Source organism: Doryrhamphus excisus, linkage group LG8, assembly GCF_037039965.1.
Source record: "Doryrhamphus excisus strain RoL-2023G ecotype Guam linkage group LG8, RoL_Dexc_Guam_v1.1, whole genome shotgun sequence".
Taxonomy (NCBI): domain Eukaryota; kingdom Metazoa; phylum Chordata; class Actinopteri; order Syngnathiformes; family Syngnathidae; genus Doryrhamphus; species Doryrhamphus excisus.
In genome coordinates, this window is record NC_136364.1 from 19,774,642 (window position 1) to 19,789,428 (window position 14,787).

General features: G+C 40.8%; 1 protein-coding gene across 1 annotated transcript; it reads right to left on the bottom strand.

Moving 5' to 3' along the window:
* Positions 1–338: 338 nt before the first annotated feature.
* On the bottom strand, positions 339–10,676 carry ctsc (cathepsin C). The gene is made up of 8 exons (XM_058080469.2): positions 10,516–10,676; positions 10,027–10,172; positions 8,562–8,716; positions 7,633–7,788; positions 7,135–7,253; positions 3,801–3,932; positions 2,340–2,572; positions 339–1,091 (listed from the first exon to the last, which is right to left on the bottom strand). The coding sequence occupies exons 1-8, from the start codon at positions 10,673–10,675 to the stop codon at positions 825–827; spliced, it is 1,368 nt and encodes a 455-aa protein (XP_057936452.2). The 5' UTR covers position 10,676; the 3' UTR covers positions 339–824.
* Between the last annotated feature and the right edge of the window lie 4,111 nt (positions 10,677–14,787).

The following is a 14,787-nucleotide window of genomic DNA, read 5'->3' on the forward strand; positions in this document are numbered from 1 at the left end:
AGGTTAATTGGCGACTCCAAATTGTCCATAGGTATGAATGTGAGTGTGAATGGTTGTTTGTCTATATGTGCCCTGTGATTATATGTGCTCCAGCACCCCGCGACCCTCATGAGGAACAGCAGTAGAAAATGAATGAATGAATATGTTTCCTGATACGACCAGTTCAGGGTGTACCCCGCTTCTCGCCTAGGCTCCAGCATACCCAGGACCCTAGTGTGGATAAGAAAATGTATGTATGGATGCTTGAAGGTCAGAAGCAGCCAAACGGAGTACAATGTCACAAAAGTGCTATAAGGGAGTGTAAACCGGTGCTGTTCAAAGTTTCCTTGTTATTTTCAAACTACAGCAATCAAGATCACCAAAGTTTTTGTTTTTTTTTCTCTCTTCAACATTTTATTGAGATCCCTTTATTACAACCATTAAAAACGCGGAGCTGTATATGGCTCCACAAAGACATACATAAACGGTTTAAAAGTGATTCAAGGAGACTGGCTGTGCTTCCCCGATTCCCTGAGACAAACAAAGACCCTGACAAGCGGATATTAAAAAGTAGCCTCACTTGGCTATTCCCTTTACACAATTACAGCATGCGCTCTGTCTGTACTAATCACACTAAAAGTCAATGAAAAATCACGCGGGGCTTTGCCATCCTCCTAAAATATTGAGATTGATTCTGTCCCTTTTAAAAATTTTACTAATTCACGCTGAACCAATTCTTATTAATGTCATCAAAATGTGAAATCACTGTTAATAATACTGCATTAGGAAGGGATCAGAGTGCAGTTTGAACCACAAGTTCTTATTAGCGCATGCGATGTCGCGCCCTACAGTTGGGGAATGGGCTTGGCGGCGACCGCGATGCTCTCGATGGAACACTCGTCGTTTCCCCGGCGGATTCGGAAGTAGCCGTCTTCTCCCCAGCCGGTGCCCCAGCTGTTCTTGACCAGCCAGTACTTCTGACCGGTCATGTGACAGCGACCGTAACCCACCAGTAGCACAGCGTGGTTGGTCAGCTCGAAGGGGTTGAAGGAGTCGGAGACGCCCGTGTGGTGGTAGATGCCCTCCTTGTAATGCATGAAGTCTGGATACACCTGGAGAGAACGTATTCATCCACATGGTTCATTGATGCTAGTGGTGATCTTCCAGCATATATATTTTTTTTTTACCTGCATGTAAGGTGTGTGCATCTATAACGAAATCAAGTATGTGCCATATGAAAACACAGTTGAATGGTGGCCAACAGGGGCAAAAGTGTGGCAACATCCAGATATGATCCAACACCATAAAACACATGCAAAAGGAATCTGATGCAAGGCTTCCAGGGATGTGACGGATATCCCTCTTAAGAGGACATTTTGTACGATGTAATATTTTACACTAAGTTGCAGCATTTCTCCTTGTGCATGTGTTTTGGATGCTTTGCGTGTTTTGGGCATTTGCAATATTTTACTTTTGCATTTGTTTTTGGTGTTTCACCGTTTCGTGTGTTTTATGGTGCCGCTGTCAGCCACAGTACAGTTGCACGAAAAATTATTCAACCAACAAAACAAAATTCACTATTTACTACTTATCAAAATTGGCTGATCCTATCCATCCTGGTCACTCCCAACGACAACCTCAAGATCCACATCTCTGCTTCCTCCAGTTCTTTGATCATTATTCATTCATTCATTTTCTACCGCTTATCCTCACGAGGGTCGCGAGGGGTGCTGGAGCCTATCCCAGCTGTCTTTGTGCAAGAGGCGGGGTACACCCTGGACTGGTGGCCTGCCAATCACAGGGCACATATAGACAAACAACCATTCACACTCACATTCATACCTATGGACAATTTGGAGTCGCCAATTAACCTAGCATGTTTTTGGAATGTGGGAGGAAACCGGAGTACCCGGAGAAAACGCACACACGCACGGGGAGAACATGCAAACTCCACACAGAGATGGCTGAGGATGGGATTGAACTCAGGTCTCCTAGCTGTGAGGTCTGTGCGCTAACCACTCGATCGCCGTGCAGCTGCATTGTAAGTTAATAATAATAATAATAATAATAATAATAGGGGTTGGACAACTTTCACTGCAACAGAAGTGGATAAATGGGAATTGAGCACTTAGACGTGCAGAGTAAATGCAGCTTTGGTGCATTATTGAAGCAAAAATCGACTAATGTAACTCAGAAAAACATTATGAGGACAAAGCAAATGTAGCTGATAAACATTCTAAAAGCTCTGCGCTGAATGTTGATATTTTGCTTAGTTTGACGGGACAGTAGAGAATGCGATAGGTGGGCCTCCCGCAGCAGTCATACTCTGTACTTTTAAGAATAGCAGTAATAATTTGTACCTCAAAGGCCACCGCCATGGGCCCATTCTGGACCAGTTCCAGCATCATGGCCGCCTCACTGCAGCCGCCGTAAAATCCACCCACGTAGCTATACTCGGCCACGTAAGTGCGGCCGCAGTTTTGAGGGACGCCGCATGGAGTGTTCTTTCCCACGTACGGGAAACAAGACTCATCCGCGATACCGAAGTCCTGGATGTACTTGCCAATCAGATACGGGAAACCGCCATCGCAACCTTTGGAGAAGAAGACAAGCTTGACTCGTGACCAATAATGACATTTCATATATAAAAGAAGACGTTGAAATTGCATGCCGATAAATCCCACAGTAGCAGTGGTTCCTGAAGCATCCCCAGAAACTGAATGTGTAAATACGGGGTTAGGAGCAGCATAAGGACATCATCAGCACGGTGTGTCTTTTTTTACACTCTGCTGTAGTTCACGGATAAATGTCAAGACCTCCTTTGTGCATCATTGCCTGTGTGTGTGTTTGTGTGTGTGTGTGTGTGTGAGCGAGAGAGATACTATCCATATCATTAATCATTGTATTGTGCTTCAACCAGTTAGTTCAGTAAACAACTCCGTTTACTGAGAATGAACAACAATATGAAGATAAATGACAATGAGATTTATAGATATATATGTTCGGAGTTTCTTTGAATGCATCTTGCGTTCTTGTAATGACAATAAGACGGATGGGGTTAGATATAAATACACATGGTGTGTTCAGGTCACAATGAAGTGAAATGAAACTGTGTCAGGCTCTGCGTGACTGTGTGTGTGTTTGATGTCGGACCCCAGGCCTGCTCGCTCTGGTACGCGTGTTGCGCAACTGTTGCAACATATTGCGTATAATGCACAAGATTTTCTATACATCACTTTTACTATTGCATTTCTAGCGATTACTTTTGTTATTACACTTAAGCAATATACAGAAGGTCATATACAGATTAACTGTTTACCCTGGGCTGGTGATTGTATGTATGTAATACTCACGGTACTTGCTGTGATATACTGTATGTGATGTGATGTTGTTCCATTCTTCTTGTTGTAATTGGATACAAGAGTCTATATTTGAATTTGTTTTACATAATCCTGAACATTCTGCACGTCAAGCAGAAAAAAAATGTTTAAGGATAAAATGGGTAAGATAATACATTGCAGCACATCCTAGGAATCCATAGATTTTGTTGATTTTTTTTGTTGATTCTCACCAAAAAGGATCTAAAAATAAAAAGTCCATATTCCATTCCAGATAGTATCCTTATCGAATGCCCAAACCACATCAAGTCTCTCATTGTGTTAAGACTTGCAGCTCTAATTCAAGCTCCTAACTAAAAACATTGAAAGCATACTCATCTCAGTTGCTTTTATGCCTCAATTGCAGGAAAGAATACAATAGTACATTAATAGCAGAATATGATGCTGTTTTGTAAGTAACATGTCAAAGAGTCAAGATGTTACCTTGGGAATATTCAGAGCAGGAAACCACTTGTTGCGGGCTGAGGATGGGAGTCTCGCTGTTGTTGGTTTGAATTCGGATGCGAGCCTCCAGCATTCCCATGGAGGCGAAGGAGTAACAGCTACCGCATGAGGCTGAAAAGAAAGAATACATTTTAGAATAAAATAGTATAAAGCGCTGATTCCTTACTTTTTGCCTGTTTGTCACATTTAAGATTTAGAACATAACCCAAAACTATTTATAGACCAACAACAACAACAATGGCGTCAACAATGTCAACCTTATCCTTCACGACCGCGACAGATCTCCATGCCAGTGTGAACTGCCTGTATTTTTGTCTCTGTCGAATTCGTCGCCATTTTCCTCTTGTCAGCACGCAATTCAGCAACTTCTGTCTTCATATCCAAGCTGTTGCTGCCGATCGGAGGAAAATAGAACTATTGCTCTCGACTGGGACAGAAAACGTTGCCGACAAGTCTGAAAGTCACACATAAGTTGCATAAGACTTTGATCTGCAGCAAGCAAGACGTCAATGGACATCTTTGGCAGTCAATGCGACTTTTTGAAAATACATCTATAGACGTCTTTGGCAGTAAATGAGTTAATAGCATGAGTTAATTCTCCACACGGGTACAATAGCAAAGACTAGCCGAGTTTTTCGGAATATACCAATGATATTTCCCAGGGATTGTAGCAATCTCTGCACTGCACTGACTCCACTGACTGCCTGGGAACAGGAAGCAAAGAAACTCCATTTCAGTCAATGAGCAGCGCACATCCAACCTAACTTTCGAGGCTTGAAAGACAGCAACCGTTGCCGTAAGACACAGTGGCTTAAAGGGCTTCTAGTCAAACACTTCAGCCCTCTCCAGATCCTAAAGCACAGCCCTGCAGAGTCGCTCTCAGACACTCAAACTACTCAGCACGCTTAATCCCTCCACTCACACACCAGGCTGTGCAGAAACGCATGAGAGCGCACAGACGAGCCAGGCCTGCCAGGAGGGGAGGCAAACAAGCTGCTGCTCAGTGCCTGCCGCTACCCATGCTGTGCACGTCCGTGTGCAAGGATTCAGCCTCGACTGACACAACAGATCTTCTCATATCCAGTCTTTCCATTTTGGTGTGAAGGAACATTATAATCTTGTTTCAAATATCAACAAAATGGCTAAAATTCATTTCTTTGAACAAATAATACAAAGACGCTCAGATGATGATGATGACCCAAATTTGACTAAGTTTCCATGACAACAAACCAAAAACGCCAGCAAAAAGAACTGAAAAAGCCGCAATATGCATGCCGGCCAGTTGTCGGCAGTGTCTCTTTGTAAAGAAAAACAATGTGCATGCAAACATTTTCGGAATGCCCCGTCTTTGCTGTATGTTTATATATGCATGTTTAGCTATTGTATTAATTATGGTAATTGCAATGGTTTTATTTCATTCGAACATGCATCAGATTACAATTGAGTGCATCCCATAATCAGTTCACAGTTCCACATGTCCAAAAGGAGTAGGAAGAAGCAAAGCTTATTAAATCCTATCCCACCATCTGGTACTTTTACAGTAACTGTTACATTTGTTCACTTCCTGCTTTCCTAATATAGTTTAAGTTTTTTTTTAAATTTTATTCTTGGCACGCACCAAAGTACGAGGTGATATGACCATACAATGACATAATCGGTACCATTATTGCTGTGACATGAATTTTCATACTTTTTCATTGAAAAAAGGATGAAAAAGACGACTTATATTTAGAGATTATTTATTTATATATACATACACACACACACACACACACACACACACACACACACACACACACACACACACACACACTTTATATGCTTTTCTCATTTTTACCATGTTTTTGTTTTTCATTTCCACAATGTGCTCTGGGCCAATAAATTGTCTCCGGGCTGCACTTTGGACACCCTTGCCTTTATAGCTCTTTACCTGTGAGCAACCTCAACTCTCTACTATTTAACTATTTAGCTTGCAGTCATGAGAAAATGGTGACAATTAAAAAAAAAGAATGGGAGTGCTATTGCAGCTAAAAATGCTGAAAACAGTCAGCAGATACGTCCGCCATCTGAACGTGCCGTGTAGAGACTTGAAATAATGAACTACAAGCCAACCAATCATAGCCTTAATGAGGATTTTTTGGGGGAGGTGGACGTTACGCTAAGTGGGGTGGATGAACAAGGAAACTGAAACTGGTGAAATGCAACAAAAAGTGTACCAGAGAGCAGCGAAGCATACAAGCGTATTCAAGGGTTAAAATGCATGTGCGTACAAACATGAGTACATGTTCACAGGTACCACATACAGGTCTGACGTGACTCAAAGTTTGGGTAAGTTATTTAACAGATGAAACATGGTTGTTATTGTAAGATAAGGAGATGAATGAAGCAGAGTCGTCATGATATTTATAGGTTATCACATGATACTGGCACGCGGGGGGCATGATACTGGGCCTGATACCAGACAAACCATGTGATGATCTTATTATCACATACTATTTAATCATGAGCTTATTATCACGTACTACTTAATCAAAAGACCATTTTGTTTCCAGAAAATGTTCAGTTTTTACATGTATTATATCTTCATGGAAGTTTAGCTTTCGTTTTTCCATCATGTAACGTGCCAGAGAGTTGAATTTTGATTTGAGAGAATCAGGCTCGTATTCATCTCCATTTTCTTTTCTGATTGATAAAATAAACATAGACACGTATTTGTCTAACTCAGGCGGGGGAATACTTTCTACCAGTCTTCGTTCGTTCTTGCAGTTGATGAGCCATTCAGAAAAAAGCTTGAGGTCGCCCTTGGTTTTCCCACTTGTATTTGCATTTTTAGTTTTTTCGATCATTTCAAGAGTGTCCTCCTCATTAATGGTGATAAAACGTTCCATTTCTATTATTCTGTTTGCTATTTTCCCTATTTGTCTTTCGCTGGGAGTTCGCCTGGGCTTTGACACAGTATCATTTCAGCCTTTTCCCGTATCATTCATGGGTGGTTTCTAGGGTACAGGGCCAATTAATACTGTAGTATGTGATAAGTCTTATTATCTGAAACGAGTCTTGAAAATAATCTTGTACTCAGAGTTGTCTTGTAGTCTGGTCAATGCAGTCGTGATAACGGTGCTGCTTTTGAAAAACTTCTCATCTGACACCAAATACTTACCCTTTACAACCCACTTTATGTGTAAAAAAAAAAAAAATGACGCCAGCCTTCATCAGTTTACAGTTAAAAATTATGTGACGCAAACAGTCCTGAATATGTTTACGTGTGCGAAAATAGCAGAAAATATTAGAATTAACGTGAAATGTACATCACCTTGGTTGCGTACAGGGCTGACAAAGTTTACGCCATCCATGTTCCTCCAGTCCCAGTGCTCTGGTAGGGCTGCGGCTAACTTGGCTACTTGAGCTGTCACAGGCATAGGACGAACACGGCTGAAGAAAAACAAAGTACATTTGCAGTGAATGAACATTTTAGATCGGGACACATTTACATAATGTTGTGTTAGATTAACGTTAGAAAACACCTTTTACGTTATAATAGCATCTCCGTTTGACGGATATGAACTTGTGGAGGACATAATTTGGACTGAAAAGTAACAACGGTGATGGACTAATATGCGATCTTTTGACCTACGTTGGCCTTTGTGAACTCGCACGCCATTATTTCTTTGAAATCTGCTTCATTATGGATTCCAGCACAGTAATCGCTTGAAAAGTTTGACATGGTGAACACTAAATGCATACATTAAGCAGTTCAGAGTGATTGTTGTTTTTCTTTGGATTGCATGCCATTCCTAGAGTAGAAACTCACACAGGAATGCGCGAGGCAGGTCCTCCTGCTCGATAGTGCAGCTCCTGCAGCGAGTATCTCTTGTATTCTGGATACGACACAGCTTTCCAGGAGTTCTGGACCGAGTTAATGGCCTCGATGACGTCCAGGTTGGGCGTGAAAGTCCTCTGGAGAAGCCTGAGGGGATGAGACAAATGTCAGGACTGTAATGCTTCAAAGCACTCTTCTCTTATTTGTCACACTTAAATGTTCTTGATAATGAAACTAAATTAAATATTGACAACTGAATTTTAAATGAGACTTTTTATTATTAAGGGGGAAAAAAAATCCAAACCTATATGGCACTGTGAGCAAAAGTCATTTTGTTTTTCCTCAACATTTAGAGGTGGACATGGTGGTGTGGTTTCGATCGTTGTCCAGCAGCAGAAGCCAAGTTGGTTTCAACTTAATGTCACCAACACATAGCTGGACATTCTCCTTCAGGATTTTTTGGAAATCATGGTTCCATTTATCACAGCAAGTCTTTCAGGTCCTGAACCAGCCAAACAGCCCCGGACCATCACACTACCACCACCATATTTTACAGTTGGTACGATATTGTTTTTCTGAAATGCGGTTTTTGTCTCGTCAGACCAGAGTATTTTTCCAAAGGTCAAGATTTTTCCTGGCAAAATTGAGATAAGCCTTAATGTTCTGTTGAGCAGTGGTTTTGGTCTAGGAACTCTGTTATGGAGGTCGTTTTTGTGTATTTCTTATGGTGGAGTCATGAACATGACGAGTGAAGCCTGCAGTTCTTTGGATGTTGTTGTGGGGTCTTTTGTGACCTCTTGTGACCTCAAATGTGTTTGATGATCTGACACATGCAATAAAATAAATCAGAATCAGAAAGGGTGAACACACATTTCTCTCTCAATGTATACTATATGTATCTGAGTGCTTTATAGTTTTACCTGGTGCTCATGACCGGTTTATCGTAAGATTGTGGAGGTACTGGCTTCACCTTTTTCCCAACAAAACAAGACCAGTTGTTTCCCAGGACATCATGCACCCATCCTGGTAGGGTATGGTCACAATAGCTGGTCACCTTACGGCCATCTTCGGTGTACTGAAAAGGAGGCAAAAATACTGTAGGTCTTTAAACTTAACACAACAAACACATTTGTGTTTCAAAAAAATACTCTGACTAAGTCTTTGAATACTTTCTGAATGGACAAATAAATAACGAAATGAAGAATAGCAGATAACAAGGGATCATGTGGGTTTTGGAGCCATAAGGGATACAATATTTCCTTTACTCAAGACTCATGTGAGGAAAAAAGGGGAAGAAAGCAACAATAACTCTGTTGTGAAATCCCTAGAAATAAGATTATGATAAGGTTATGGACATTTTTGGAATAACTCCATATTAGTTAAATGAAATGGCAAGTTGGGCCATGATGAAAAAATGCTTCAAATATTGAATACTATAACATAGTACACATTTTAAAACAATTATAAATACATCTCAATTGTCCTACAATTGTGTATTACCCCAAATCTAGCTTGGTGGTGGATTTTAGACTATTTTACAAGTCCTGCATTTCCTACAGGAGTACGCTGTTTTTGTGTGATTTGTGTGTCTGTAGCTTTCTCCCAGAAGCACTTTTGTGGACTTTATCCACTTATTTCATCATCCCTTGCCACATCACGTTAAAAATTTTGCATACAAAAATATATTAATTAATAAAACACGCAGTTTTGTGTTTGAATACGGCCTTTTGGTAAAACAATATATATATATATATCCTTAAAAAAGGTTTGCAAACTGCACACAGAGATACCCAGGCAGAGAATCAAACCAAGTTCCAGATTTCCTGACTGTGTGGCCTACCACTTGTCCACAGTGCCGCCCCCATCTCTTGTTTTAACATTTAAAAAAGTCAATTTTGCATAACAGGGTTGTTTAACGTTAAATAATTATAATATTAATATTATAATTTATTATAATAATAATAATAATAACAACAACAATAATAATAGGGCTGCATGGCAGTCGAGTTAGCGCGCAGACCTCACAGCTAGGAGACCAAGGTTCAATTCCACCCTCGGCCATCTCTGTGTGGAGTTTGCATGTTTTCCCCGTGCATGCTTGAGTTTTCTCCAGGTATTCCGGTTTCCTCCCACATTCCAAAAACATGCTAGGTTAATTAGCGACTCCAAATTGTGCATAGTATGAATGTGAGTGTGAATGGTTGTTTGTCTATATGTGCCCTGTGATTGGCTGGCCACCAGTCCAGGGTGTATCCCGCCACTAGCTCGAAGACAGCTGGGATAGGCCCCCTGCGACCCTCGTGAGGATAAGCGGTAGAAAATGAATAATAATAATAATAATAAAAACTTTAAATAATACAATTGTTTCCTTGGCATTTTGTTCACCTTGAAGAATGCAAACCATTTGTAGCCATTGATGACTACTTCAAAACCTTGGTTATAAATAAGAGTGAAGAAGCCGCTGTTTCCCAGCTCATCTTTGGCCACCGATAGCTTCTCAAGGGTCACCATCACCATGGTCTCACTGGTGGCTGAAAAAGATAATGTAATATATGACTACCTAGTCCACAAAAACACACAGGGATGTATTATTTCAATGAATTCACAGTCCATAATCAGACAGAAATTAAACAAACCAGAGCACAATCATTCCAGAATTTTCCCCACCACATTTCTGTCAGGTTTTAATTATGAGTGTTGTACCAGGAAGTGTTTGAAAGTGCTACAACTAAACCTCAAGTAAAAATGCCAACACTTCATTAAATATCACAGGGGCACACGTCCTTGTTTAAGTGTCATGTTACTGTTTTTAACACATATTTACATGCTTTATCTCAACAGTCCGTGTCCATGTTTGAACAGTGTGTGATTTACCTTCAGCGGAGCAGTTGATATTTTTATCATGTCCCCCCTTGGACACTTGGAACACCCATGTCCCCAGCAGGTCCTCGTAAGTGCAGTTGGCCGGTGTGTCCCCCCAACAGACATCAGTCCAAATCAGTAGCAAACACGCCAAGACGCCATTCAGCTTCATCGTCACCTATTCGGAAAGTTGGGAAACCCGTTGACTTCTTCTTTTGGTCACGCGCGTCCTGATACACGCGACCAAATCTTAGCAAAGTACTTTTTTTTTTTAAACAAAGACCATGATCACAATGTTCAAGATAACTACCTTTCACGTACGCGGAAGTGGTACCAACAACGCTTGACCGGACCCCAAAATTCGTAAAAAGTAACAAATGTTTAGGTTTTCACTATTAAATAACTCATATAAACGTCGTAATTGCAGATTAAAATAATAGTAGATCGAGTTCTTTTTTCTTTTTCTACTTTTATTGCCGCTATTATGACTGTGCTTAGCGCGGCATCAGAAAGAACAATCTCTCTTCTAGATAGTCTTTGTTGGTGTCGCCGTTTGCTTTCGTTTTTCCACGAGCACGTGACCATGACGTGTGCGCTTGCGCAGTTGAGATAAGATGATTTGTTTACTAGAGTAGACTGATGTCCGGATTTGTTTGACGCTGTCACAATGTTTTTTTATTTATTTGTCACGATATGTACATTACCATTACATCATACACATACTGTAGATGCAAAAACATCTGGAGGATGCAAAAACTTAATACAATTCTCTCTCTATAATGACGAAAAATCCAAATTTTCACAAGAGATGTCCTAGAAGTTTCTCCACCCTAACAAGGTCAAAGGTGTGTTGCAAAAAAAAATACACGCGTAAACAAGGCAGCAACAAATCACACCATTGACTGTAGAGCTTTACTCCAAAAGAAAGTCTGACATAGATCAAGTGTAATATTTAAAAGGCTACAGAACCTGCTGCAGGCCTAGCAAGCATTTAAGGGAAGTACTGGGGCCCCGGATCACCATAGTAACCACATACTGTAATGGAGTGACTCACCTTCTCTACACAATAAGCACTCGTGTGAAGAAGGGTCTGAAGTAGCATGAGTCATGAAGTCTTGATTGCTATTATTACACCGTGTGCATGTGTCTGTGCATTAGTGTTTGAAAGTATTTTAACCAGTACTTTTGTAAATATTTAGTTGTTGATTCATATGTTTATCCTTAGCTGTTTAGTCCCCCTCCCAGGCCCTGTAGTAGTTGTTGTAGTTTTACCTTGGCAGTTTTACCTTCCACTGTCAAACTCCTTGATTTTGTTGTTGTTGTTGTTCTGCATGACTAGAACTTTCAAGTCCGCCATCGTTAGTCCAGACCACATCTCTGGCATGACTAGGGTGATGATTCATGTCTAGAGATGGGTGATGGAGGCGGATGGACACAAGTCTTCATGCTGAACCCGGAGACATTCATTCATTCATTCATTCATTTTCTATGTTTTTTCTATGCATGTTTTTGGAATGTGGGAGGAAACCGGAGTACCCGGAGAAAACCCACGCATGCAAACTCCGCACAGAGATGGCCGAGGGTGGAATCGAGCAAGGGTCTCCTAGCTGTGAGGCCTGCGCACGGACACAAGTCTTCATGCTGAACCCGGAAACATTCATTCATTCATTCATTTTCTACTGCTTATCCTCACGAGGGTCGTGGGGGTGCTGGAGCCTATCCCAGCTGTCTTCGGGCGAGAGGCGAGGTACACCCTGGACTGGTGGCCAGCCAATCACAGGGCACTTATAGACAAACAACCATTCACACTCACATTCATACCTATGGACAATTTGGAGTCACCAATTAACCTAGCATGTTTTTGGAATGTGGGAGGAAACTGGAGTACCCGGAGAAAACCCACGCAAGCAAACTCCGCACAGAGATGGCCGAGGGTGGAATCGAGCACGGGTCTCCTAGCTGTGAGGCCTGCACACGGACACAAGTCTTCATGCTGAACCCGGAGACATTCATTCATTTTCTACTGCTTATCCTCACGAGTGTCGTGGGGATGCTGGAGCCTATCCCCGCTGTCTTCGGGCGAGAGGCGGGGTACACCCTGGACTGGTTGCCAGCCAATCACAGGGCACATATAGACAAACAACCATTCACACTCACATTCATACCTATGGACAATTTGGAGTCGCCAATTAACCTAGCATGTTTTTGGAATGTTTTTGGGAGGAAACCGGAGTACCAGGAGAACATGCAAACTCCGCACAGAGATCGCCGAGGGTGGACTTGAACCCTGGTCTCCTAGCTGTGAGGCACCCACATATCCGGTTCTTGCTTAGGCGCTTTCTTTTTCCTTTCCCTGCATATAGTACATGCAGCATACATATTTCTCTCTGCACACGATTCCTGGTTTTTGAGCAAGTTCTTGCACCTGTGTTCCTTTCATGCATGCAGGTGTGTGGGTGTCTTTGCCTTCCCTGTGAATGTTTCGTTGCCGAGCAAATTTACACTTATTGTATCCTCTACAACCGTCACTGACAATTTAGCAGTTACCGTAGTTACAGTTACATCACGGTTCACTGGACTGTGATGAGTGAATTTCTGCAGTTTCTGGAGTATTCCTTGTTTATAAATCAAGTATTTTCACGTTGTTGACATTCACACAGATAGCGAGACACCACACGTACACCAGCTTCCTGTTTGGTCATGACTCATTTCTCACCTTCTTTGTCAAAATGCTGGCAACTTGCAACTTCCGGGTTCCACTGTTGAGGTGAGAATTCAAGAACTTGAAACAGGAAGGTTGTGGTGGTGGTTGATCTTGCAAGATAAAATCTTCATTTATCCTTTTCGCTCATTATTTATATGTATTTATATGCATTTCAAAATGTAACAAAGTTTAAAACGATAAAATCGTGTTTTGGGTCAACATTTTTGGCTTTACATTATTTATTACGGGAAAATATATGGTAATGGTTTTATTTCATTTGAATATGCATCAAATTACAATTGAGTGCATCCCATAATCAGTTCACAGTTCCACATGTCCAAAAGGAGTAGGAAGAAGCAAAGCTTATTAAATCCTACCCCTCCATCTGGTACTTTTACAATCAGTAGCTGTTACATTTGTTCACTTCCTGCTTTCCTAGTATAGTTTTTTATTATTATTATTATTTTTTAATTCTATTTTTTGTTACGTACCGAAGTACAAGGTAATATGACCATACAATGACATAAACATTACCATAGTAAATGTCAATATAGTGATATGTATATTGCGTTAGAGTCAGGAACAAATTAATGTAGCTAACCAAGGTGCACACAGGTACATTTTTAAACATTATTAGAGCCCTCCAGACATCAATTAACACCCCTTTACACTTGTATTACTCACTATAGTGGACATGATAAAAGTAAATAAGCAATTTAAGACATAAATAACACTCGGGCTTGTGTGTTATTTAGGGGAAATGAGTGGTTGGTGGACAGGAAGTGATGTTGAGGGTTCAGAATTGAATTTCACGACTGAGAGTATACAGTACTGTGGATGTCTGGTGAATCGTGACAGCTTTTGAATTGGATGTTTTGTGCATAAAAAAATAAATAAATAAATCCAATCACCCCTATGTATGACTCTACAGTAGCAGTCAAATGTTTAGACACACTTTCCCATTTAATAGCATGAAAAAGTGTTTCGAGTCTTGTGACTGGTACTGCCGCATGCTGCCACAGTTCATCCACAAACAATGAACAATCAATCAAACCTGGGATCTGTGCATTTTGAGATAAAAAGCTAAATGATTGACAGAGCAGATAAGCATGACTGCTGCTGGCAATTCAAAGAGAATTAAAACTAAAATCGTTAAATGAGAATTAGGCCGATCTTTATTTTTATTTATGAGCAAAATAGCACTTCACAAAACCTTCTTATGTAAGAAGTGTAAACCGAGGTAAATGTGTATACTTACGTTATGTATTTAAATCTCGACCACCAATGAAATCAGACATTAGACCCGTTTGATTAAAGCCTGAAATGCTGTGTGTTTTAGCAGCAAATCAATATACTCAGCCTCTGGGATCACAAACACACACACACGACTAATGAATGAGATATTGACCGATCCATACTTAAACCCATCAGTGAGTGAGTGAGTATATTTATATATTTGCATCTTTGCAGATGATGAATTTCTGTTGGTGTATTAGCAATAAACCCAACCACCTTTTGCATTTTTGTTCCCATTTGTTTTTTTTTTCTTATTTTGTTCTATCCATTTAATCAGACAGGAG

Coding starts and splice junctions, on each gene's coding strand:
- ctsc (XM_058080469.2), bottom strand. CDS start 10,675: ATGAAGCTGAATGGCGTCTTGGCGTGTTTGCTACTGATTTGGACTGAT. Junction 7,254..7,632: donor CCTGCCTCGCGCATTCCTGT/GTGAGTTTCTAC, acceptor GTTTTTCTTCAG/CCGTGTTCGTCCTATGCCTG. Junction 1,092..2,339: donor CCATGGCGGTGGCCTTTGAG/GTACAAATTATT, acceptor CGTTCTCTCCAG/GTGTATCCAGACTTCATGCA.